General features: G+C 59.3%; 4 protein-coding genes across 6 annotated transcripts in view; 1 reads left to right on the top strand and 3 right to left on the bottom strand.

Annotated features, from left to right (window-relative positions):
- Positions 1-681: 681 nt before the first annotated feature.
- On the bottom strand, positions 682-14,573 carry LOC134054193 (copine-5-like). 3 transcript variants are annotated; one of them, XM_062509742.1, is made up of 21 exons: positions 14,455-14,573; positions 13,037-13,077; positions 12,347-12,393; positions 11,013-11,116; positions 10,632-10,671; positions 10,472-10,548; positions 9,398-9,457; positions 9,249-9,315; positions 8,906-9,009; positions 8,601-8,705; positions 7,592-7,633; positions 7,207-7,282; positions 6,509-6,562; positions 6,358-6,419; positions 5,529-5,575; positions 4,667-4,848; positions 3,973-4,100; positions 3,803-3,905; positions 3,048-3,105; positions 2,763-2,836; positions 682-1,320 (listed from the first exon to the last, which is right to left on the bottom strand). In XM_062509742.1, the coding sequence occupies exons 1-21, from the start codon at positions 14,535-14,537 to the stop codon at positions 1,162-1,164; spliced, it is 1,713 nt and encodes a 570-aa protein (XP_062365726.1). In that variant the 5' UTR covers positions 14,538-14,573; the 3' UTR covers positions 682-1,161. The 3 variants fall into 3 exon arrangements, with proteins under 3 accessions (XP_062365726.1, XP_062365727.1, XP_062365728.1); XM_062509743.1 differs by having other exon boundaries at positions 9,249-9,312; XM_062509744.1 differs by lacking the exon at positions 9,398-9,457 and having other exon boundaries at positions 9,249-9,312.
- A 1,586-nt stretch (positions 14,574-16,159) lies between these two features.
- PPIL1 (peptidylprolyl isomerase like 1) lies at positions 16,160-18,937 on the bottom strand. Its single transcript, XM_062509665.1, has 4 exons — positions 18,857-18,937; positions 17,547-17,701; positions 17,399-17,467; positions 16,160-16,426 (listed from the first exon to the last, which is right to left on the bottom strand). The coding sequence occupies exons 1-4, from the start codon at positions 18,910-18,912 to the stop codon at positions 16,206-16,208; spliced, it is 501 nt and encodes a 166-aa protein (XP_062365649.1). The 5' UTR covers positions 18,913-18,937; the 3' UTR covers positions 16,160-16,205.
- A 292-nt stretch (positions 18,938-19,229) lies between these two features.
- Positions 19,230-21,709, top strand: PSRC1 (proline and serine rich coiled-coil 1). Its single transcript, XM_062509774.1, has 7 exons — positions 19,230-19,277; positions 19,907-19,944; positions 20,028-20,085; positions 20,518-20,869; positions 21,058-21,214; positions 21,293-21,463; positions 21,550-21,709. Exons 2-7 carry the CDS (start codon positions 19,929-19,931, stop codon positions 21,663-21,665), a joined length of 870 nt encoding a protein of 289 aa, XP_062365758.1. The 5' UTR covers positions 19,230-19,277; positions 19,907-19,928; the 3' UTR covers positions 21,666-21,709.
- Positions 21,710-21,795: 86 nt separating this feature from the next.
- CELSR2 (cadherin EGF LAG seven-pass G-type receptor 2) overlaps positions 21,796-24,897 on the bottom strand; it is a 30,017-nt gene continuing 26,915 nt past the window's right edge. Inside the window, exons 33-35 of the mRNA XM_062509364.1 lie at positions 24,210-24,416; positions 23,917-24,136; positions 21,796-22,737 (exon numbers count right to left, since the gene is read on the bottom strand). Coding sequence (XP_062365348.1) covers positions 22,710-22,737; positions 23,917-24,136; positions 24,210-24,416 — 455 coding nt within the window. The 3' untranslated portion in view covers positions 21,796-22,709. The remainder of the gene's footprint in view (positions 22,738-23,916; positions 24,137-24,209; positions 24,417-24,897) is intronic.

The raw sequence follows: 24,897 nt of genomic DNA, 5'->3' as shown, positions 1-24,897 counted from the left end.
CCCCTCAATTGGGCTGTGGGTTCTCTGTGAGCACCCCCGACTTCCCAGTCCCTCCTTCAAGCAGTTTTGGCGTATGGGGCACAGAGTCCTACAAATAACCCATCTCTCCCCTGTCCCAGGTGTTTTCTGTGTATTTGCAATTTTTGAGGTCATGCAGTGGGGGCGATGTCACATCATTGGAGAGGTCACGCACACTCAGGACATGTCACACAGTGAGGGGTTGTCACACACAGCTGGCGGGGGGGTCACAGCTATGGGGGATCCCAAAGCCCTGGAGGGGTTACAGCTTGTGGGGGCATCACACTCAGCCAAGGAATATCAGACATGGGGGCCATCTACAGTTGGGGGGTGTCAGAGCTCGGGGGAGGGTCACAAACAGCCAGGGAAGTCATACATTTGAGGGGGTTCACACAGTGTGTGGGGGTCACACATCTGGGGAGGGGTCAAAGCTGGGTTGTCTCAGCTAGGGGGGAAGCACAGGTAGAGGTGGTGACACAGCGGGTGGGGGGTCACAGCTTGGAGGGGATCACAGATGGGGAGGGGGCAGAGCTGGTGGGGGAATCACACAGCTGAGCAGGGAAGTTGTCACAGTCTTGGGAGGCATCACACAGTTGGGGAGGGCCAACATAGAGCCAGGGTGGGGCCCCTTTTAGGGGAGATGCTGGGGCAGTCCCAGGGGGCTGTAATTAAAGCCACAATAATTTATTGCAATTTAAGGCAATTCTATACAAATCCACATGGACACATGTGACACAGCAAGGGGGAACACCAAAAACACTGGGGACCCCACTGGGATCAGCACAGGAACTGGGAGGGGAGGAACCATGGATTGAGGAAGGCTAGTGAAGTTAGGAGGGGTCATGCATCACCCTAGGGGGGCACTCCACATTTGGGGGAGTCTCCTGTGCACCCCAGCTTTCTGGTCAGGAGGGTGAAGACCCCTTGCCCCTTTTTGGGGGGGACAGGACAGTCTTGGATAGGTATAGGTGGGAGTCCCATGGCCAAGGATGCTCAGGCAACACTATCCCAATCCCCCCGGGGAAACCCAAAAGATGGTTTATGGGTGTGGTGGTGGGAACCTGGATTGGATAGGGGACCCAAGATCAGGGGAGGACACCAAGGTTGTGGGTGTCAGGGGCAGACAGTCAAGGTGGGGGGGTTTTAGGGGACATGGGACAGATGGGGGGGAGGTTTTATTCCCTGTGCCTTCATGTAAGAGAGGAGCTGGTCAGGAATCTCGGCTAGGACTTCCCGTGCCAGTCCTGCCATGCTCAGCCCTGCGCCAGGACCCCCCGACATGTAGTCACGAAATGGAACAAACTGGGGGGGGCACAGGGAGGCAGAGCAGTTGACGGAGTCCAGGGCCAGGAAGCCCCCGGAACTGTGTGTCCCACACACAGCAGCTCCAGTGTCCCCTCCCCATTCCTGATATCCCAGTGTCTCTCACATCCAGGTACATACTAAGACCCAGTGCCTGCCCATATCCTGGTACACCCCTGCCCCCCATATCCTCATGTATTCCCACATCCCAGCGTTCCCTATTTCACAGTACTTCATGTCCCAGGGCACCCCCCATCCACATGCATCCCATGCCCCAGTGCCCATCCATATCCCACTGCCTCGCATTTCCCACAAACTCCACAGCCCAGTGCCCCCTCCTATTTCCCAGTACACCCCCATGTCCCACTACCCCCCACATCCAGGTCCATGCTGGTGATCCAGTGCCCCCTTCATTTGCCAGCACACCCTCCTCATGTCGCAGTGTCCCCCTCATTCCCCAGTGCATCCCCTTTCCTCTATGCTTTCCCCCTTCATATCCCAGTGCCCTCCACATCCAGGTACATCCCATATCCCAGTGTCCCCCTCCATGTCCCATTGTTCCCCCATGTCCCAGTTCCTCCTAACGTCCCAGGCTCATCCCCACATCCAGGAATATCCTAAGTCTCATTGCACCCTTTTTTCGAAGCACAGCCCCGCCCCCCCCACCCCCCTGCCCCAAAAGGTTTTAGTACACTCCCTCTTCATGCCTCAGTGCAACTCGATATCCCAGTACATTCCCCTCCATTTCCCAGTGCCCCCCACATCCCAGTGCTCCCCTATTCCCCAGTACCAACCCCCTTCATGCCAAATACGTGCCCCCCATATCCTAAGAAACTCACATGTCCCACTGCACCCCAGTTCCAAGATACATCCCAAATCTCAGTGCACCCACTTTTCCCAGTGAAAGCTCCCACTATGTACCAGTGCACCCAATGTCCCAGTGTCTCCCCCCACTGAGGCACATTCCAAACCCCAGTACATCCCTCCCATGTCACAGTGCAATGCTCCCATGTCCCAATACATCCCTGACATCCCAATTCCCCCCATTTGCCAGTAAACCTCCTTTAACATCCTATTGTCTCCTTCATGTCTCAGTGTCCCCCCATATCCTAATACACTCCCACTGCACCCTCATCCCAAGTCCCAGGGCACCCTCTTTGCCCAGTGAAGCCCCTGCACCGTGTCCCAGTGTACCCCCAAATCCCAGTGCATCCCTCGATCCAGGTGCATCCCAAGGCCACTGCATCCCCTTGTCCCAGTGTCCCCCAAATTCCAGTGCTGCCCCATGTCCCAGTCCACCTTATCATCCCTCCACACCAGTCCCACCCAGTGCACCCCAGGAGTGACAGGGCTGATTTGAGGTCCCCAGGGCATTCCCCCTCACCACCCTGCTGGGTGGGCTGGGAGGGGGTCCCCAAATCCCTCATTGGTGAGGTCAGTACCTGGACAATATCACGCTCAGCCACTTTACCACGGGAAGAGATGCGGATGTCATCGCCATCCAGCTCCACCATGGCTGGGAGCAATATGAGGAGAGTTCAACAGCACCCCGTGCCCCTCGCCCCAGTATGTCCCTATTAACCCCACACCCAGAACCCCCCAGCACAGCCGCTAGGGTATGCTGAACCCATTAATACACTGGCACATTCAACTCTCAGTTCCAGTGGCCAAGGGACCCCCGCCATCCCCCCAGCCTTCCCCTAGTTTCCCCCACGCCCAAACCTTACCATCGAACTCAGCCTGTCCAACCCCCACAATGATGATGGACATGGGCAATTTGGCAGCCTGAGGGAACCAGGAGGTGAAGGGAGTCCCATGAAATTTAATGATGCTGCCATGAAATGAGCCACCCCCACTTCCCTGCAGCACTCAGGGGTGCCAACACCCCCTCACCCAAGGATTCCAGTTCCTTACCACCCCCCATCACCCAAGGGTCTCAGAACTTCCCACCAGCACTGGGGCATTCCAGGAAATTCCCAGCCCCCTTGCAGCACTCAGGGGTTCCAGACACCCCTACACTTCAAACTCTGGGGGTCCCAGACCCTTCTCAACCCCAGGGGCTGAGAGCCCTTTCCTACCTCTCAAAGGTCCCAGTCCCTCCCCACTGCCTCCAGCACCCAGGGGTCCACACACCGCCCTGCACCCAGGGCTCTCAGCCCCTTCCCCACCCCTCCAGCATGCAAGTGTCCCAGCCCACATCCTCCCTCTCAGTTTCAGGGTCCCAGCTCCTCCTCATCCACCCAATCACCCACAGGGTCTCAGCCACCCCAACCCCTTGGAACCCGGGGATCCAAGGCCCTTTCCATTCCCTAAGGGTTCCAGCCCCTCCTCAGCACCCAGGGGTCCCCAGCCTTTCCCATTCCCTCAAGGGTCCCAATCCCTCCCCACTGCCACTGCCCCCATCACCCAAGGGTCCCAGATTCCCTGTCCCCAACACCCAGGGGTGCCATCACCCACCCCAGTGCCACCACGAGGGTCTCACATTGACAATGGCCTCCTTTGTCTGTGCCATGTCAGAGATGACACCATCAGTGATGATGAGGAGGACGAAGTACTGGGACCCATCCAGGACCATGGCCGCTGAGCTGGGGGGGACTATGTGTGATGCCGGGGGGTGCAGGATCCCATCCGGGGGCACGGGGCTCCTCTTACCGGGCAACATGGTTGACGACAGGGGCAAAGTTGGTGGGGCCGTAGAGCTGGACACGGCGCAGGCTGTGCTGATACGCCTCCAGCACCCCCGCAATGCCATGGCACGCCGGATTTGATGTATCCCCATTCTGGCACAAGATCACCAGGACCATGGTGACACCACGGCCTCCACCCATGGAGAGGGTGACACCACAGACCCCATCCACAGACAAAGATGGCACTGCCATGGCCCCCAAATGCTAACAAGGATGATCCCACCATGTCCACAACGTGGTGACAAAGGAGACACCAACATGTTCCCAACTCAGTGTCAAGGATGACACTGCCATGGCCCCAACCCAGTGACAAAATGACGATGCTACTATATTCCCAACCCAAGACAAGGATGTCACCACCACATCCCCAATGCAGATCCAACCCAAACACACCATGTACCCAACTCAGTGATCAAGGATGAGACCACTATGACTCCAAACTGGTGACAAGGACAACACCAAGCCCCTTCCTAATCTGGTGACAAGGATGACACCGCCATGTCCCCAGACCAGTGAGGAGGATGACACCACCATACCCCAACCCAAGGACGAATCTTTCATGACCCAAACAATGTGTCAAGATGATCCCACCATGTCCCCAACCAGGTGACAAGGACACCACCCTTCATCCGCAGTCCTGTCCTGCTTTGGCCCCTCACCAGTGGGAACTCATGGGACACGTGCCCATCTGGGGGGACCTTGGCACCAAAGCCAAGGGCTGGGAACATCTTGTCACTGTCGTAGTCCTGGATGATGTCCCCCACGGCCTGCAGTGCCAGGCTGTAGGCATTCAGCTGGAAGGGGCTCAGATAGTGCAGGGACGTGGGCTGCGAGGGGTTCCCTGCACGGGCACAGGGCTCAGCACTCCCACAGCTTCCCCAGCACCATCATAATCCCATCATAATCCCCAAAACAGCCCCAGCATCCCCACTACCATGGCACCACTATGGCCCCAACCCAGTGGCAAGGATGACATCATCTTATCCCCAACACAGTGATAAGGACAAGGATGACCACACCATGTCTCCAACTGCCACCACATTCCCAACCCAGTTACAAGGATGATACCATCACATCCCCAACCTGGTGACAGCTGGTCACAAGGATGACACCATCGTGGAACCAACACAGTGACAAGAATGACACTACCATGTCCCCAACACACTGGCACAGTTGACATTGCCATGACCCCAACCCAGTGACAAGAATGGCACCACTCTGTCCCACATTCAATGATAATGATACTGGCACCAAATACTCAACCTGGTGACAGCTGATGACAAGAATGATACCACCGTAGTACCAGCACAGTGACAAAAATAACAATGCCATAGCCCCAAACCCATGACAAGGATAATGCCATCATAACCCCAACCCAGTGACAAGGGAAACATGACCATGTCCCCAGCACAACTACAAGAACAACACCCAAACTGATGACAAGGATGACACCATCATGATGCCAAACTGGTTACAACTGCCCCAAATAAATCCCCCTGGGGGGAAACAGTCCCCACTCACCATTGGATGCTGTGAAGTCAATGGCCACTGTGAAGTTGAGTTGGGTCCTAGGGGATAAAGTAGCCTTAGGGTGACACAGGGGTTGACCTCTGGGTTTAGGGTGGGGACACCCCTAGGGCCACAGGCTGGACTGGATGCATCCATTGCCCAATTCAGAGAAACCCCAAGTGTCCCTGCACTGAGGTGTCACCATGCTGCACCTAAGGGAGCAGTTGGGGGTACTTGGGACCCAAAAATGAACACTTTGGGGTTCTGGAGAGCCCCTGCCCATGTGGGAGCATCTGGGTGGGGGTGCTAAGGACCCCCAGTGGAGAAGATGGGGCTGGTGGGGACCCTCTTCCCCCAAAGGAGCAGCTGTGGTGTTGGTGACCCCGAAGGGAGCTGTTGGAGTGCTGGAGACTTCCAAAGGAAGCACTTGTGGGTTCTGGGGGCTACCAGTGAAGCAGCTGTGGATGATGGGGATGGCCTGCCCCCAAGGAGGCATCTGGGTGAGGGTGCTGAGACCCCCAGTGTAGAAGCTAGGTGTGCTGAGGACCTCCAGTGGAGCAACTGGGGGTGCTGGGGATCCCACAGGGCAGAGTTGAAGATAGCAGGAACCCCCCCTCCCTCCCTCCCATCCCTGAGGGAGCAACAGTGGGTACTGGGGACCTCCAAGGGAGGAGATAGGGGTCCTGGGGACCCCCTTGCCAGTGAAGTAGAGGCTGGGGTATTGGGGGATTCCCCGCCCTTGAGGGAGCAGCTCAGGGTGCTGGGTACCCCCAAAGAAGGAGCTGGAGGTGTTCAGGACCCTCAAAAGTACAGCTGGAGGTGCTGGGGATCTCCTGCTCACCCGCCCCTGATGTAGTCCAGGAAGGTGTGCTCGGCCTCCACAGCGAAGGACAGCAGTGTCACCTGTGGGAACATAGGGCTCAGGGGAGGAAGTGAGGAAGTGCCCACACCCCCTGTGTCCCCCCCATGCCTCTGCACATCCCCATCCTCACTGTCCCTGAGTTCAGGTACTTCTTCTTCTTCATCTTCTTCCGGGGGTTCACCACCTGCAGGGATGGGAGGGGAGGGAAGGGGGCTGCTTCTCACAGGGATAGGAGGCCCAGTGAGCAGTGTAGGGGACTGTCACATCCTGAGAAACAGGGGGGCACAGAATATGCTGGAGGGGAGCAATGGGAGCACTGTGCTGAGGTGCAGAGAGTGACCTCGAAGAGCACATGGTAAGCTGTGACACCCAGGGATGTATGTAGAGACCCTGGGATTGTAGTTCAGCTGGAGATCCATGGCAGTTATGGGTGCTGCACTCCAGGGTGAAGTATGGGAACCATAACACCCCAGGGGTACAATGTGGAAACCCCAAAACCCTAGGCTGTAGCACAGGAAATCCTGGGGACTCTGAACCTCTATGGCTGCAGCATGAGTACTCTGGGCGACACGACACTTCAGAGTGCAGGAGGGGCATCCTGGGGTATATGACACACCAGGGTGCAGTGTTGGGAGGGACCCTGGGGACCATAACACCCTAGGATTGCATCATGGGGTATGTAGCACCCACACAGGTCCACACAGGGACCCCAGCACCCAGAGGTGCAGCAGAGAGAGGGACCCTGGGGATCATAACCCCTGGGAGTGCAGCAGTGGGACCCACAGGGCTGTGCAGAACCCCCCTGCACATGTACCCATCCCACCTCACCTCGTACACGTTTAAGTGGCTCTGGCCTTGCGCCAGTTCCCGGTAGCTGGTGGTGAACTCTCCGATGAAGTCGTGGCTGCAAGGCCAGTGGCTCTCCATCAGTTGGGTTAGGGAGGTTCCCATTACCCAGGAGGATCCCTATGACTCAGGGGTGTGGGGATGGGGGGTTTACCATTGCCCAGGAAGTTTCCCACCAGCCAGGGAGTCCCACATAGCCAGGGGGGCTTCCCATCAGCCAGGGGGTCCCCATCACCTGGGGGCAAGGGGGGATCCATCTCCTCGGGGATGCAGGGGTGGCAGGGGTCCCCATTGCCCAAGGGGTCTCTGTCACCCAGGGAGTGGAGGCCCAGGGTGTGGGAGGCCCCCAGGACCACATGCAGCTCACCTGCCATCACGGTCCCAGTCATAAACCTCCACTTTGATGGCTCTGCAAGGCAGGGGGGGGTCACCAACACCCCCAAATCCTCTCCACTCCCTTTCCCCAGAGACCCATCAAACACATCCCCCCCACTCCCTGTGGGATTTGTTTTGACATCTCTGTGGGCTTTTTCCTGCTTCCTTCTCCTCCTCATTAGGATATTTTTATCCATCGTTGCCACAGCAACATCCAACACGGGGCCAAAGTGGCTGTTTGCCAGGACAGCAGCTGGTGGCACTGATTTGGGGTGGAGGGGGGGCAGTATGGCTCGGTGACAGCTGTAATGCCCATTGCCCAGATAGGTAAACTGAGTCAAAAGTGGGTAACACTGCGGGGCAGGGCTAGGTGCTACTGGTACCACAGAGATGGGGGAAGAGGGTCTGGGGGGTCTCAGATGGCCACAGAGATAGGGGAAGGAGGTCTCAGAGCCACAGAGAGTGTGGAAGGGATACAGGGGGTCCTGAGGTACCACTAGAGATAGGGAAGGAGATGCAGGGGTCATTGGAACCACAGAGCTGGGGGAAGGGGGTCCTGGAGGTGCTGGGGTACCACAGACACAGGGAAAGGGATTCTGGGGGACCACAGAGAGAGGGGAAGGGGGTCCTAGGGTACCATGGACATGGTGTGAGGCGGAGCTCTGGGAATCCAGAGGTACCACAAAGATGGGACATGGGGTGCAGGGGTTCCTGGAGGACCTGGGAGATGGGGGAAAGAAGGAAAAGGGGGTTCTGGGGGCCCATAGAGACAGGGGACAGGGCTGTACAGGGAATTGGGGCACCATGGGTGTGGGGGAAGGGGGTTTGGGGGGTTCTCAGAGGACCACAGAGATGGGAGTGCAGGGTGTCCCCAACTATGACAGAGATAGGGTAAGAGGTTCAGGGGGTCCTAGTGGACCCTAGAGATGTGAAGAAAAGAGGGAAGGAGGTCTTTGGGGCCAAAGAGGGGATGCAGGGGATCCCAGTCCCCTGGCACTCACCGGTCATGGTCCCCATTGCAGAGGATACGCACAGGAATGGCAAAGGCTGCCCAGACAGGGTTCAGTGTGTTCCGGACCACTTCTGTCTTGTGGCAGATGGTGAAACTGGGGGGAGGACGAGGGGGTCACTGTCCCATCCCAACACCACCTCAGTCTGTAACCCCTACAGTGCAATGAGGATTTTTGGACATCCCTGCCAATGCCAGCCCATGGGGACAAAGGGGTGTCCTGTGTTGGGGTTGAGCCCTCCCTTAAGATGTGGGAAGGTCACTGTGGTTTGGGGGGGGGGGGGAGTGGTCACTCACGTCCCATCTTCGTTGCTGCGGTAGAAGACCATGAAGGGGTCAGATTTTCCAAAGAAATCCTTCTTATCCAGCTTGTTGGCACAGAACTGGAGTGTGGCCACGTCCTGGGGGGGTTAATCGGGGTGGGGGAGGGGTCATCCACCCTGTATCCCCCTCAGGGGTGGGATCCTGTGAGGCAGCTGCTCCACGAGGGATGGAGAGATCCAGGACAGGCAGGACACAGCATGGGGATAGACAGCCCTTATCCTCATCTTTGTTTGGGATGCAGGCTGGTGTGTCTCAGCCACCCCGATATTGCAGGGTCCCCAAGCAGTGCCCCCTCCCCTGCCCCGCTGCAGCTCACCCGGCAGTTTCCCAGCTCTTCAGCAAGGAGTATGATGGTACCGCACTTCTTCCCCAGAATGCCACTACTGGAATGGGATGTGAGCATGGCGGAGGCACACATGGTGTCCTGGGGGTGTTCCCCCGTGCACTGGGCACCCCAAAACTTACCCATTCGAGGTGGCTGGGGCAGGTCTCCTGCCCCGACTGTCCATGGTGGCTGTCCCCATCCTGCAGGGACACACACTGATGGGTGATGGAAGAGATCCCCACCCAAGAAAAAGCCTTTCCTCCCAAAAAACAAAGTTATGAAAAAACCCTCCAATCCCCCCAGATTCCAGCACCCTAAAAAGAAGCAGTTTCTCTCCTCAAAAAAGCCAGTCCCCAAAAGACATTCAGCCTCCCAAAAAGTCAATTCCCACAAAACAAACTGCCCCTGAAAAAGCCAACCCTAAAACTGTCAGACCCCTCCAGAAGCCAGATCCACCCCCCCAAGAAAATGCCAGACTCCAAATACTGCCTTTCCTGCCAAAAGCCGAGTGGCATCCCCAAAAAACCCCTCCAAAATGCCACTGTTGGCTCTGGGGTCTGGGTCCATCCTGGGCACACTGAAAGGGACGCAGGGACATGGGAGCCAGGGGAGGTTCATGTCAAGGACTTGTCTGGGGAGGGGACTTTGGGGCCATTGGGGCCAGGGGGGTTTATGTCAGGGGCTTCTCCCAGGGTAGTGGGGGGGGGGAGGGGACACACATGGGGTTTCCAGTTTTCCCCAAAATACTGATTTTGGAAAAACCCAGGGCTTTCTCCAAAGGGGACATGGTGACCTCAGGGACACTGGGGCACATGCAAGACTTATGTCAGGAGCTGCTCCATGGGAGAGGACATAGGGACATTTGTATCAGTGAGGGAGGTGACTCATGTTGGAGGCTTCCCAGGGACAGAGACATGGGGACCCCAGGACACTGGGGCTGAAGGGGGCTACCAGGGGGCTACCATCAGGGGTTTCTCCAATGGGGGGCATGGGGACCCTGGGGACTTTGGGGACACTGGATCACAGTGGAGGCTCACATGAGGGGTTTCTCCAGGGGCAGGGACATGGGGACACTGGGGTTGGGGGTGTTCATGTTAGGGGCTTCTCTAGGAGGAAGATGGGGGCACTGGGCACACAGGGGCACAAGAGGGACTCACATCATGGGTTTCACTGGGGTGGGACATGGGACACTGGGGCAAAGGGTGGGGGCTCACATCAGGGGCTTCTCCAGGCGGCTGCCAGCTGAGCCTACTATCTCCCCCAGGGTGCAGAATGCCTGGCCCAGGAAATCCTGCAGGATCAGGAACAACGGGTATCACCAGGGGGATGCCCATCCCAGGGAGGCCAGGGGAGTAGGGCTGATCCTGCACTTACATGCTTGGAGAGGTCAGGGGTCTTGGAGTCTACATCATACCTGGGGGCAGAGGGGACATGTGGGCAGGGAACAGGAAGGGGGAGCCTGGGATGGGATGGGATGGGATGGGATGGGATGGGATGGGATGGGATGGGATGGGATGGGATGGGATGGGATGGGATAAACAATAGGGATAGGATGGGACAAGGATGGGTATAGGGATGGGATGGGGATGACAGTGGGATGGGACAAGGATGGGGACAGGGATGTGAACAAGGGTGGTGATGGTCCAGGAAAAGGGACAGAACAGGGATGGGGACAAGGACACCCTGAGGGGCTGTTTGCCAGGGGGTGACCCTGGGGGATAGGGAGGTGACACTGGGGCCATAGTGGCTACTCACAGGTCGAAGCGCAGGTTCTGCCGCTCCTCAAAGCAATAATCAAGTACAAACTTGTGCAGGAAGTCAGGATTCAGGGAATTGTCGATGACCTCAGTCCGGCCAAACTGGGGGATGTGGGGACAGCGGGTATAATGGGGTGACAGGAAAACATGGGGTGGGGACAGGGACATGGGGACATAGAGATGCTGAGATATGGGGGCATAGGGATGGGAGCATGTGAACATGACATAGAAACACGAGAACATGGGCATGGGGGGATGGGTATACTGGGATATGGGGACATGGGAAGGCGGTGATGTGGGCACAGAGATATGGAGACATGGAGATGCAGGACATAGGAACACAGGACAGGAAAATGGGGGCATGGGAAGGGGGGTGGGGACGTGGGCATGGAGGCAGTAGGACATTAGAATGTGGACACAGAGGCATACAGGTACGAGGACACAATGACATGGAGACAAAGGGGCATGAGAACATGTGGACATGGGGTTGGGGATGGGAGAATATGAGGATGGGGGGACACAGCAACATGGGGGCACAGCAACATAAGAACATGTGGACATGAGACTGGGGACATGAGGCAGAGGAGGCGGGGCAAGGATGGGCAGCGGCCTAGCGGGCACGTGTGGGGACATGCGTGGGAAAAGGGAGGGCAGGGGAACGCAGGGGCGGGGAGGACCCAGGTGCCGCTTTGTGCCGCAGGACCGCCCCCACCCCCCACTCATTACCCCGCAATTACACCCTGTTAATTACAGGGGAGTGGGGCCTGGCTGTGTGCCAACAGCTGGGCTGGCTGCCCAGCATCTGGGACATTCTCCCCAGATCCCCAGGATGCTGGCTGGCTGATCGCTCTGCCCCCGGGCACTGATTGGATGGCTGCTGCATCCCAGAATGCTCATGTTCCAGGTCCAGCGCCCGAAGATGCTGATTGCTCACTGGTGACTGGCCAACTGGTTGGCACCCCAACACACTGATTGGCTAGTTGGCCAACACTCCAATATGCTCATTGGCAAGTCCAGCCTCCCCAACATGGCAAATGGCCAGAATTTGAGTTCCTGATTGGTCACCTGCCCAGCACCCCAACACCCTGATTGGCCAGTGGGCCATCACCCCAACATGCTGATAGGCCAGAATCTTACATGCTGGTTGGCTATCTGGTTGGCACACACATATGCTGATTGGTCATTGCCCCAATATCCTGATGATTGATTGGTTGGCCAGCTAGCACCCCAACATCCTGACTGGCTGGCTGAGTGCACCCTAACATGCCAATTGGCCAACTGAGCACAGCCCAACATGCTGATTGGCTGGTCCCCACCAATCAGGTCACTCACCTCCCGCCACAGATGGCTGCCAGGGCGCTGCGTGTACAGCACACAGACTGTAGGGGGAGGGGTCAGGGGGGACGGGCACCTCCAGAGACCCCCCCCAAAACACCCCAGAGACCCCCAAAACTCTTAGAGACACCAACATTCCCAGAAACTCACAAAACTCCCCAGAGATACCCCAAAACACCTCAGAGACTCCCCTGATCCCCCCAAGACCCCTTAAGATCCCCCAGACACCCCCAAAATACCTCAGAGGCTCCCCAAATCCCCCATAGTCCTCCAAAACCCCCAGAGACCACCCAAAACCCCCAGGGACCCCAAGACTCCCCAGAGCTCTCAACACCCCCAGAACCCTCCAAAATGCCATTGAGACCCCAAAAACCTCATAGAACCACAACAATCCCAGAGACCTCCCAGAACACCTCAGGGACCCCAAAAACCCCCAAAGACCACAACACTCCCCAGAGACACTGATGCTCCCAGAGATCCCCCAGAACCCCCAGATATCCCCAAAATACCTCAGATCCCCCCCAACTCCCCAGAGACCCCCAAATCCCCCAGGAGAGCTAAACATCCCCTGAGCTCACAACACCTTCCAGAGACCCCAAAACCCCCAGAGAGACTCCTCAGAGCACCTAAGAATCAAAACATCCCCAGAGACCATAAACTACACCCCATCCCCCCTGCCCCACTCACGTGGGTCTGACTTGGAGAAGGTGTCCCTGTCCAGGAGCTGCCTGCGGGGGGGCAGGGGAGAGTGAATGTGGGTGTGATTGTGCATGCATGTGTCTGTGTGGGTGGGTGTGTGAATGTGAATGTGAGCACGTGGCTGTGCTTGTGACTGTGTGTACTCCTTATGTGGTCAGATGTGCCCCAGAACACACATGGAGGTGCACAGCCATATGTCAGGTCATGCCCAGTTGTGTGACAGGGTGCGTGGCAGGGTGTGCACAGCCAGATGTGCCCCAGGACATGTATTAGGGTGCAAAGCATGCCTGACACATGTTGGGGAGCCATGCACTGAGGAGCTCAACCATGTGTCAAGGTGCACAGCAGGGTGTTGGTGAGCACGGCCAGGTGCTGGTAAGCATTGTTGGGTGTTGGGGTGCGCTCTCAGATGTGCCCCACAATACATGCAGGGGTGCACAGGCACATCTGCACAGGGTGCACAGCATGACCCATGTTAGAGTGCCATGTGTCAGGGGCACAACTATGTGTTAGGACACCAAAGAAACACCTCAGGTTGCAGAGGGAGGGTACAGGGGCTGCAGGGTGGGCAGGGGTTACAGGGGATGCAGATTGTGGAGTGCGGCCCGAGGATTCAGGAGTTTTGGGGTGGGCAAGGGATGGATACAGGGGTTGCAGGGGATACAGGTCCAGCCTGACCCCTTTGCATCCCCAGAATCCCCCAAACCTCACCTCCCTGAACCCCCTGTATCCCCAAATGCCCTCCCTGTTCCCCCCACTCCCTTTGGAGCCCCGCGTCCTCAGCACCCTTGGCTCATCTAGTGCCCCTCCGTCCCGAGACCCAACACTCCCTGTGCTGTCCATGCTCCTCAGTGTCTCCCAGCACATTCCATTGTCTCCTAGTGAACGCCAGTGCCTTCTAGTACAATTCAATGCCTCCAACGTCAGCTGCCTTGCTCCTCAGTGCCTACTCGTGCCTCCCAGTGCTCTACAATGCCGACTGCTCCTCGTTCCCTAGTGTCACCCGGTGCCTTCCAGGGCATTCCAGTACATCCCAGCAATTCACACCACCACTCTCCGGTGGATTCCAGTGCCCCCCAGTGCATCCCAGGGGATCTCAGTGGATCATAGTGCACCCCAGCACCCTTCGACGCCAGCTGCTGCGGCACTTCAGTGCCTCCCAATACCTCCCTGTTCATCTCATTGCGTTCCAGTGCAAGCCAGTGCCCTACAACGTCAGCTGCTCCCAACTCTCCAATGCCTCCCAGTGCACCTCAGCACCCTCCAACGCCGCTCCCCAGTGCTTCCCAGTGCCTCTTTGTGCACCCCAGCATCTTCCAACGGCAGCTACCCCTACACTACAGTGCAACCCAGTGCCTCCCCTCCCCCCCGCCGCCCGGTGTCGGCTCCCGCCGCGACCCCGCTACCTGCAGGACACCGTGAGCTCCACGCGAGTGGCCGGAACGGGACCGGGGCCTGTGCCCGGTTCCGGGGAGCCCAGGCCTGCCATGCCCCAGGCTCCGTCGCTGCCCCGACACCGGCACCGCGATCGCAACCGCCTCCGCCCTGGGACCGCCCTTGGCACCGCCCGGAGCTGCCGGCACTGCCTCTGATCCCGCACGGAGGGACTGCCCCAGGGTCTTCTTTGGGACCGCCCACGGGGTGACCGAGACCGACTCGGGACCGCCCCTGGGATCGCCCCCAGATCCCTGGTACCGCCTCCAGGATCGCCCCCGGGGCCGCCTTCCCTTCCCGGTACCTCCACGGACACCCAATACTGCCCCCGAGATCGCCCCGAAATTTTCGGGATCACCCCCAGTTTCCTGGGATCTACCTTCGCACCGCCTCCAGGCCTACTTCCAAATCCCCGGTACCACCAGGGCCCTCGGGACCGCTCCGGCTCCGCCTCGGAATCGCCCCCAGGTATCTGGGATGGCCCCTGCTTCATCCCGAGAGCCGTCTCCATAGTCTGGTTCCCCCCTGGAAGCCGTGAACTGTCCCCGGGGTCGACCCCAGCTTCCCGGGATCAACGCCAAATCCCTAGTACCTCCCCTGACCGCCGGCACCACCCCCGCATCGCCCGCGAGGCCACCTCCCCATTCCCGATACCGTCCCAGACACCCGGTACTGTCCCCGGGATAGCCCTCAGATCCCCAGCGTCAACCCCAGATCCCCGGCATCACCCTCAGACGTCCGGTGCTGCCCTCCAGTGCCGCCTCCCCATCCCCTGTGCCCCCGAACGCGGCTACTACGATCAGCCCCAGGATCGCCCCGAGACCACCGCTACTGCCCTGGGGTCGCCCGTGATGCTGCCTCCAGACCCGGTACACTACGGACCATTGATACCGGCGCCGGGATCACCCCCAGACCGGACCCCCGGTGCTCTCTCCCCGGTAACTCCCGCACTCCTCCGATACTCCTAGTGCGCCCCCCTGTGCCATGGTGACACTCTGGATACCACCCATCCCCCAGGATGAGCCCCCAATCCCCCTAGTTCCCCCTTAATCAGAACCTACCCAGTATCCCCACAGCCCCACCAACTGCAGATGCGGAGTCCCCAAGTCCTCTGCTATCCTCCCAGTAGCTCCCAGTATCCCCCCCACACCATTCCTGGTAAGCCCAGGAGCTCCCAGTACCGTCCCAGGTCCTGAACTGGGAGCCAGGGGGGTGACATCGAGAGCCAGAGGGGACACCCATTGCCAGGGTGGAACCCAGTGTGTGCTGGCATGAGGATCCCACTGCCAGTTTGGGGGTCCCCACTGCTGTGTGGGAAGCCCACTCTGGGGTGGCAGCATCAACCCCCCCTTTCCATCCAAAGCTCAGTGATCCAATGGGTCCATGGTGGGAGGACACTGGGGAGTTCCAGGAAACTTTGAGGACACACAAATATAACACAGTAGGGGCAAATTTGGGCCTCTGGCACCCACTCTGCACCCCCAGGAACTGGGGCCACTGGCAGCTCCACATCCCCAGGGAGAGACACCCACCCTTTCAAGTGCATCCACAAACCCCTTTTGGGGGGGGCTCACAACCTCCCAGCCCCCCACCATACCAAAGACACCTCCCACACCTCCCCCTAAAACCACCACTCGGGGGGGGGGGAGGGGGGTGGGCACTACATCCAACCTCTTTTATTACAAATGAGCAGTACAATTTGGAGGGAGGGCACCCCACACCCCTACCCCGAGGGATACGCCTTGATGACCTTGACATCGTCGAGGGGTCGGTCCTGGGAGTTGGTCTCCACCATGGCTAGGCGCCCTAGCACCCCCATGCCTTGGCACACTCTCCCGAAAATGCTGTGTTTCCCATCCAGCCACTGTGCTGGGCCGAGTGTCAGGAAAAATTGGCTTCCATTGGTGTCTGGCCCTGCATTGGCCATTGCCAGGATCCCTGCGCCTGTGAGACACGGGGTCATGTCATCTCTTGGATGGGGATATAGAGGACATGCCACCCCACAGCCAAGGTCCCAGCATAATGGGGGACATGTCATCCCACGGGGGATGTTGTCTCATGTCCAAGATCCTGGTATCATGGAAACATATCACCCCAAGATTGGGATCCTGGAGGGCATCATCCTATGGCTGTGATCTTTGGGACATGTCACTCCATGGTCAAGCTCCTGGGGAATCTGTCACCCCACTGAGGGGTCTTAGTGGACAACAGTAACAACTTGCTCCCGTTGGTGTCCAGCCCCATACTGGCCACCACCAGGATCCCAGTGCCTGCAGGATATGGGCCAAGGGTCCTGGCACCCTGAGGGATATGACATACTCTGGCCAGGGTCTTCGGGGACTTGCCACTCCAGGGATGGGGTCCTGGGGGACATGGAGGACATGCCACCCCATGGATGGAGTCTCAGGGACATGTCATCCCATGGCTGAGGTCCTGGTGTCATGGGGAAAATGTCACCCAATGGAGAGGTCTTAGGGGACATGAGAAAGAATTGCCTCCTGTTAGTGTCCAGCTCCATGCTGGCCATCACCAGGATCCTGATGTCTGTGGGACACAGAGACACATCACACCAGGACAGGAAAACAGAGGACAGGGCACCCCATGGCAAAATTCCTGGGGGTCATATCACTCCACAGATAGGATTTTGGGGGACACAGAGGACTTGTCACCCTATAGACAGGATTTTGGGGGACAGGGGAGATATGCCACCTCATGGCCAGGGTCCTGGAGGACATATCCCATGACCAGCCTCCTTAAGGCATGTCACTCCATGACTGGAGTCCTAGGAGTCATGTCACCCCATGATTGAGGACACAGGGGACATCCCATCCCACAGGTGTGTTCTTAGGGGTCCTTCCCCACTATAAGTGAGGGTGGATACCCCTCCAGTGTTCTCCCAGTGCTGGCCCCTCTCACCAGTGAATTTCAGGTCAGGGTGCAGCTCGTCCTCGAACTGTTTCCCATAGATGGAAGCACCACCACGGCCTGCAGGGGGATTCGGGGGTCAGCAGGAACCCCTGGCACCAGGAAGGGTCCCAGGGAGATTTCAGAGGCCTGCACTCACCAGTACCCGTCGGGTCCCCTCCCTGCACCATGAAGTCCTTGATGATGCGGTGGAACTTGGTGCCATTGTAGTATCCGCGGCGGCTCAGCTCAGCAAAGTTCTTGCAGGTGCGAGGGGCGTGTTGCCAGTACAGTTCCAGCACAAGTGGGCCCATCCTGGGAATGGGAACACAGGGAGGGAATGGGAAAGGCACCAGGAATGGGGAACAGTAATGGAAATGCGAAAAGGAAATGGGGCCATGCCAAAGTCCACATCCCCAGCTTCACACCAAAGCCAGGGACTGTGTTGCCAGTGCAGCTCCAGCACCAGCAGGCTTATTCTGTGAATGGGAACAGCAGGAATGGGAACAGGAACAGCACCGGGAATGGGAACTGGAGACAGGGTCATCACACTGCCTCCCATACCCAGTTTCAGACCAAAGCTAGGGGCTTTGTCTGCCAGTACAGCTCCAGCAATGGGGGCCCCATTCTGGAAATGGGAAAACCAGGAATAGGAACAACACTGGGAAGGGGGAACAGCACCAGGAATGGAAGCAGAAGATGGGGTCACCTTGCTGTGAACTCCCTATTAAGGTCAATTCTTGCAGCTGCAGGGCAGGGTCATCCCACTGTGACACCCAACTCCAGTTTCAGACCAAAGTCAGAGGGCTGTGCTGTTAGTACAGTTCCAGCACCAGCAGGCCCAGTGGGGATACTGGGAATGGGAACAGGAATGGTACGAGGAAACACATCAACGTGACCCCCCACCTGCATCTCCCAGGATCAGTCAGGGGAGGGGCCCCACGGGTGAGAGGGGATGGAGCACAATGGGGGCTGCAGGTACTGGGGGAATAATTTGACCCCAGGAGAACATGAATGGCTCTTGGTACCAGGGGAAACAACCAGGACTGTCTGGTTCTGCGCAGTTAGACCCCGGCAAACACTGGGGCTAATGGGGCACCACAGGGTCACTGGGATCTGCTGGTACCGAGGAGCCTGGGAGTTACAAATACCATGGGGGACACCGGGGGAGGACACAAGAGGCTATCTAGTACCGGGATAGAAACCAGGACTGGTTGATACTGGAGGATAACGGAGCTGTCCCGTTCCGGAGACACTGGGAGCTTCTTAGCACTTGGGGAACTCGGGGTCTGCCCGATACGGGAGGCAGTTCACGGACACCAGGGACTCAGGAACACCGGGGCTGCATGTAAACCTCAGGGGGAGGGAGCGGACACCGATTTATCCTCAGTGCCGTGGAAGGGGGCGGGACCGGGGTGGGCGGGACCTCCCGTGCCGGTACCGGTACGGCGGCAAGGCTCCGCCCCTTACGTGGTCTCCATGGAAACGGTGGGCGGCTGCCAGGAGTCGGGCGGGACAGCGGCCATGCTGCGGCGGCACCGGCGGCGGAAAGACCCTCAGGCACCGCACTTCCGGGCCACGCCCCCACCGGTGGGGGCGGGGCGAGGGGAAGCCAATCAGTGAGGCGGAGGGCGAAGAGAGCTGCGAATCAGAGTGGAGATTTAAATGATGCGGACCAATCGGAACCCGGGGCGGGCGCGCTGCGATTGAGCCGCAAGGGGAGGGGGAATTCGAACGAAAACACGCCCCTTTCGCTAGGCCACGCCTCCTCGGCGCGCGCGACGAGCGGGAGCCGGGGGTGGTGAGGTGGAGGGGTACAGGGGGGACAAGGGGCAGACCGGGACCCCCGGGTAGAGGAGAAGCCTGCGGGGAGACTGGGGCGGAGCGCGGGGTAAATCACCCCATGCGGAGATGGGGGGACGTGGGGTCGGGGTGAGGGGCTGGGACCCCCTGATAGGGGCTGAGGTCCCCAAGGGATTGGGCTGAAAGGCTGGGATGCCTAGGTACGAGAATGGGGCCCCTACAGTGTGCCTGGGGGTCCTCCGGGATCGGGGTGTGGGGCTGGGGGTTCCCGGGGATCAAAATGTGGGGCTGGGCACCTCCCGGCACCAGGGTGTGGGACTGAGACCTCCCAGTGGGGTTGGACTCCCTCAGTGTTGGGCTGGGTTCCCCCGATAGAGGCTGGAAACTACCATTGTGGCATTGGGCACTCACAGGAATGAGGGTGCAGGGCTAGGACCTCCCATTGTGGCATTGAGGACACCCATGCTAGGGATGCTGGGCTTCGGGTTCCCTGGGCGGGGTCACCGGCGTCACCCCCGCCTACTGGTGCCGGCGGAGCCATGCATCCCTGTCCCCATCCCGGTGGCACCGAGCCCGGCGGCGCCTGGCACTGGCCGTATCACCCGCGCGCTGGCCGATGCCACCGGGCCCCCGCGGAGGGTTGGGGACACGGGGGGCGGGTAGGGGCACGGGTGGGGGACCCCGATGGGGTCGATGGTGATCCCCCAGCTCCCGCAGGTGGCCCTGGTGCCCCGAGGCGATGGCCGAGGACCGAGGTACGGCAGCACCTGCGCTGCGTGTCCCCCGTGTTTCCCCCCTGGGGCACGGGGGACGGGGCTCACTCCCAGTGTTCCCCCAGATGTTCGATTTGTCACCGAGGAGAGCTTCGACTTCGGTGTGCTGTCCCCATCTGACAGGTACAGGGGAACAGGGCACCCCGTGGATGTGAACAGGGGGGATACGGCACCTTATAGTTGGAGACATGGGGAATAGGATGGGACATGGAAGACAGGGGGAGATGGCACCTCATTGTCAATGTTCTATGGGATGTGTCACCCCATGGAGGGGTTGTGGAGGATATGGCAACTCATAGTTGAGGTTCTGGGTGCCACGAAAGACATCGCACCCCAAAGATGGGGTCATGTCACCCCATCACGTCCCCATGTCCATGGGGACATGTCACCCCATGAACAGAGTCCTGGTGGTCCTGTGGACATGCCCCCCTCATAGATGGGGTTCTGGGGGACATGTCACCCAGTGAATGGGGTTCTGGATAGCATGGGGGGTTCCTGCCACTTCTTGGCTGCGGCGTTGTGGGCTGACATCACCTTCTCCTGCCCCGTCTGCAGCCAGGAAGAAGAGGAGGCTGAGGACAGCCCGAGCGGGGGGTGCCGGCACGGGGGCGGCAACGGGCGCTGGAGTCCCCTGCGTGGGGCCCGTCTGGAAGAGATGGTGCGGGAGGCCACGCGCCTGGCGGCACAGTTGGAGGGATGTCTCCTGCCCCCTCCCGACCCCGGAGACCTCTCGGGACCCGCCACCACGCCCCCCGGCACCCCCCGCAGCCCCCGCCGCCAGACCTTCGTAGTGAAGGACAGCCCGGTGCGGGCGCTCCTGCCCATCGTGGAGTCGCGGGGACCTGCCCTCATCCCCAATCTCCCCGCCAAGCCCCAGGGGGCATCCGCTGCTACCAGTGGCCCCAGGGTAGGTGAGACCCGGGAATAGGAGTCTCAGTGTAGCTGTGTCCCACCTGGCCTGATCACCCAGATCCCCCACCAAACCTGAGTGCCCCACTGTCTCCAAGGTGCATTGTAAATCCCCCCAGCTCTCTGGGTCGGGAAGCACTCACTGAGTGATGTCCTCCTGTCCCCCCTCCCCTACTCTATTTTCAGGCACCCCCCAGCCGTAGTTCCACAGCAGTGGCGAAGGGACCCTCAGGAGGCAGGGGGCTCCCCCCTAGCCGCGTGGGCCTTTCCCGGCCATGCCCTCCCCAGAGGCAGGGGGCTGGTACCCAGGGCAGGTCAGACCCCCCCCGGGGGGGGATAGCAGGTAGTGATGGCAAGGGGACAGGGACACCATGGCCATGGGGGTTCCTGGGCCGTACCCCAACCCTCCCTCTCTCCCCAGGCCAGCCTAAGGCAAGGGGGGGCACAGTCCCCTGCCCCCCCCACACCTGGCAGCCCCACACCAGGACCACCACTACCCCTGTCCCCTCTGGCTGTTCCCCAGCACCCACTGCCCTCCCCAAGGTGTCCCCTCGGACTCCAGCAGTGGGTGGGAAGACCCCCCTCTCCAGAGGTAAGGATGTAGTGGGGTTGGGGGAGCACAGGGCATGCCCCCTCCCCTGTGCCTCAGTTTCCCTATAACTTCTCTCTGCTTTGCAGGTGTGGGGCCGGCACGGCCAGCCCCCCTTACTGCTACCTCGGGGTGCAAACCAGGATCCCCCCCTGCCCGCCTGCGGCCCCCCCGCAAGACGGCAGTGAGCAGCACCCCGAGGTGACACCCCTAAACCACCCCATACCCACCCAGAGGCCCTACGGACATTTGGACTCTCTCCCCTCCCCCCCAGAGTACCAAGGCTGGGGGGGAGGGGGGGGGGGGGGGCAAAGCCAAGGCCACCCCAGATATGAGCTGAGGCATCCACTGGGTTTTGGAAGGAGGCAGGAAGCGCCAGGGGCCCCCAGGGAGCAGCCAAGGCACCCGTTGGGTTGTCAGGTTGTGGGGCAGAGCTGGAATCCCCAGGGACCAGCTGAGGTTGGGGTGGCAGAGCCAGGGGCCTCCCCAGGGATGAGCAGAGGCACTCATTGGGTTTTGCTTTAATTACAAAAGGTCCCATTAGCAGTAGGAAATCCCCCACTTCCCCCAGCACCCAGGGGTCCCTCAACCCCCCAACACCCATCCCTGGGGTCCCCCACCTGAGCCTCACCCCTGGGTGGGTGGGTCCCAGGCATCCCTGTAACCCCCAACTGATCCCCCTCCACATGCCCCCTACCTGGGGGGGTTGGCACCTTGGGGGGCAATGGGGGTTGTCACAATAGGGAAAGTTGGTTATAAACTCCTTTTTTGTATTTTCATGTATTTTTTAAATAAAACATTCTGCTGGGCAAAGGGGCTGGGGCTGGTCATGGGAGGGCAACAGGAGCACCCTGTGCCACCCCTGCAAGGTGCCAATCCCTGCAAGGATACAAAGTGTACTAGGGGGTAGTGGCTCTCTGCCTCCTCCTGATGTCCTCCCAGTCCTTGCACCTCCCCAGTCCTGGTGCCCCCCCTGTTCTGGTGTCCCTGGCACAGTGGGTGGGCTGCCTGCTGGGTGGGTCCCCATTAGATCGAGGTCTCGTCACTCCTGGTGGGGGGTGGGGGTGGACAGACGGGGGTGGGGGTGTGAATACAAAATGGAGGGTGGGGGGAATAAAAACAAGACAGACAGATGTGTGATGGGAGAGGTGGGTACCAGGGTGCCCTCTGTGCCCCCCAGTACCCAGTGCCCACCCTTGAGGGGAGATGGAGGGGTGGGGTTTGGAGGGAGGCCCCCAGCCCCCTTGGGTTAATGGAGAAAATTAAAAAACAGAAATCTGGGGGATAGAGGGAGAGAGAAGAATAGAGTTAGTGCTGCCGTGCCAGCTCTGCTCTGGGCATCTGTGGGTGGTCAGAGGGTACCCAGTGGACACCTCAGCACCCACTGAGCACCTCAACATCCAATGGGCACCCCAACAGGTATTGCATCCAACATGCACTCCAACACTCAATGGGCACTGTTAGACCCAAGCGATACCCAGTGGTCAGTAGACACTCATGAACAGTTAACATGCACCCAACAAGTGCTGTTAGGCCTGATGGGCCACCAATGGACACCCCAACACTCAACGGGTGACCCAGTGGTCAGTGGGCACCCAACAGGTTCTGTTAGACCTGATGGGCACCTAGTGTGCACCCAGAGGTCATTAGGCACCCAGTGTACAGTCAGTGGGTTCTGAATGGAGAGATAATATCAATGGATGCACAGTGGACATCCAGTAGTCAGTGGGCACCCATGGACAGTCAGTTGGCATCCATTGGGTGCAGTTAGACCTGATGGGGACCTAGTGAGTATTTGATGGGCACCTAATGGTATTCAATGAGTACCCCAACACTCAATGGGCACCCAGTGGGCATATATTAGGCATCCAACAGCCACCTTGAACCCCATGGGCACCCAAGAGGAATCTTAGCATTGAATGGTCACCTGTCAGTTACCCTGGCGTTCTATCACTCTATGGACACCTGACAAGCACCCTTACACCTGGTGGACACCCAGTGCACACCCTGACACCCAGTGAGTGCCCAAATGGACTGCTGGGACCTGATGAGCACCCAAGAAAGAACCCTGGCACCTAATAGGCTTCCAAAGTGGCACCCAGTGGACATCCAGAAGGAACCCTGGAACCTGATGGATACCCAACATGTAATGTTGCACCCAATGGGTGTTCAGTCAGTACTGTGGCACCTGATGGGCAGCCAACAAGCAGTGTTGGAGCCAATGGGTGCCCAATGGGCACCCGAGAGAAACCCTGGCACCAAATGAGAGTGTAACAGGAACCTTGGCACCCTGGTACCCCGCGATCCTTGCACCTGATAGGCACCCACCCAAAGGGTACCCAACATGCTGTGTTTGCTTGTCCACCCAACAGGAATCCTGGTACCTCCAACACAGTGGGAACCCTGGCACCCAAAGAACTCCCAGTGAGCACCCCTCAGATGTGGTGGGCACTCACTCAGAGCCAGAGGAGTCCTCATCAGCTGTGCCTGTGTGGATGCTCATGGCAATGGGGGTGAGGCCACTGAGCTGCTCCTGGAGGCTTTGCCGAGGCCGGGAGACTGGGGGTGGGCCGCCGTCGCTGCCCGAGGAGGCAGCCGTGCAAGCAGGAGGCGGTGGGGGCGGCCCAGGGCGCTGGGCACTGCTGCTGATGGGGGGCAGGCACTTCTTCAGGATCCCTGCAGGGACAGCATCACCCATGGGTGGGGAGGTCAGATTTGGAGTGCCCACCCCTGCCATGGCATCCCATACCTTTGTGGGGGTGGGGCAGGGGCAGCAGCAGGGGGTCCCTGGGCACTGTCTCGCCGTTGTGCCGAGGCACATCTCCCCAGGGGTGTCCCTGGCCCCCTTCTGGCTGCACTTGCAGCCCTTCACTACCTCCTGGTCCCTCGCTCCTGGTCGCTCTCGTCACAAACTCCCCTGGCCAGTATGCGCACCCTGGGGGCACCAGGGGGACACCTGTGGGGAAGGAAGTAAGCTGGGACAGACAGGACCAGAGACCCCCAGTTCTCATTGGTTGCCTCCATCAGCACATAGTCAGTGTGAGGGATGTACCCAAACCCATTTTGTCAGTCCCATCTACACCCCAGACTAGACAAGGGGCCCTGTTCCCCCCGGGTGCCACCATCAGCACCTCTGGCTGCATGAGCAACCCCCCGCAAACCTTTTAGATGCCCCCCATCACCACCCCCAGACTGCCCAAAGGACCCCCTCTCCCATACCCACTGAGTGTCTCTATCAGAACCCCAGGCTGGACAAGGGATCCCTTGTCCACTGTGTGCCTCCTGCAGCTGGACCCAGCCAAGATTAGGACCTGCCCTCCCCATCACAGCCCAAATCCATTCAACGGCTCCATCGCCACTCCAGACTGGACAAGGGACCCCTATCCCCACCAGGTGCCCCCTGTCAGCATCCTGGATAAGTTAAGGGACCTCCCCAA

This window comes from Cinclus cinclus, chromosome 27 (assembly GCF_963662255.1).
Source record: "Cinclus cinclus chromosome 27, bCinCin1.1, whole genome shotgun sequence".
NCBI classification, from domain to species: domain Eukaryota; kingdom Metazoa; phylum Chordata; class Aves; order Passeriformes; family Cinclidae; genus Cinclus; species Cinclus cinclus.
Note: the sequence above shows the minus strand (reverse complement) of the source record. Positions and strands in the feature narration are given on the sequence as shown.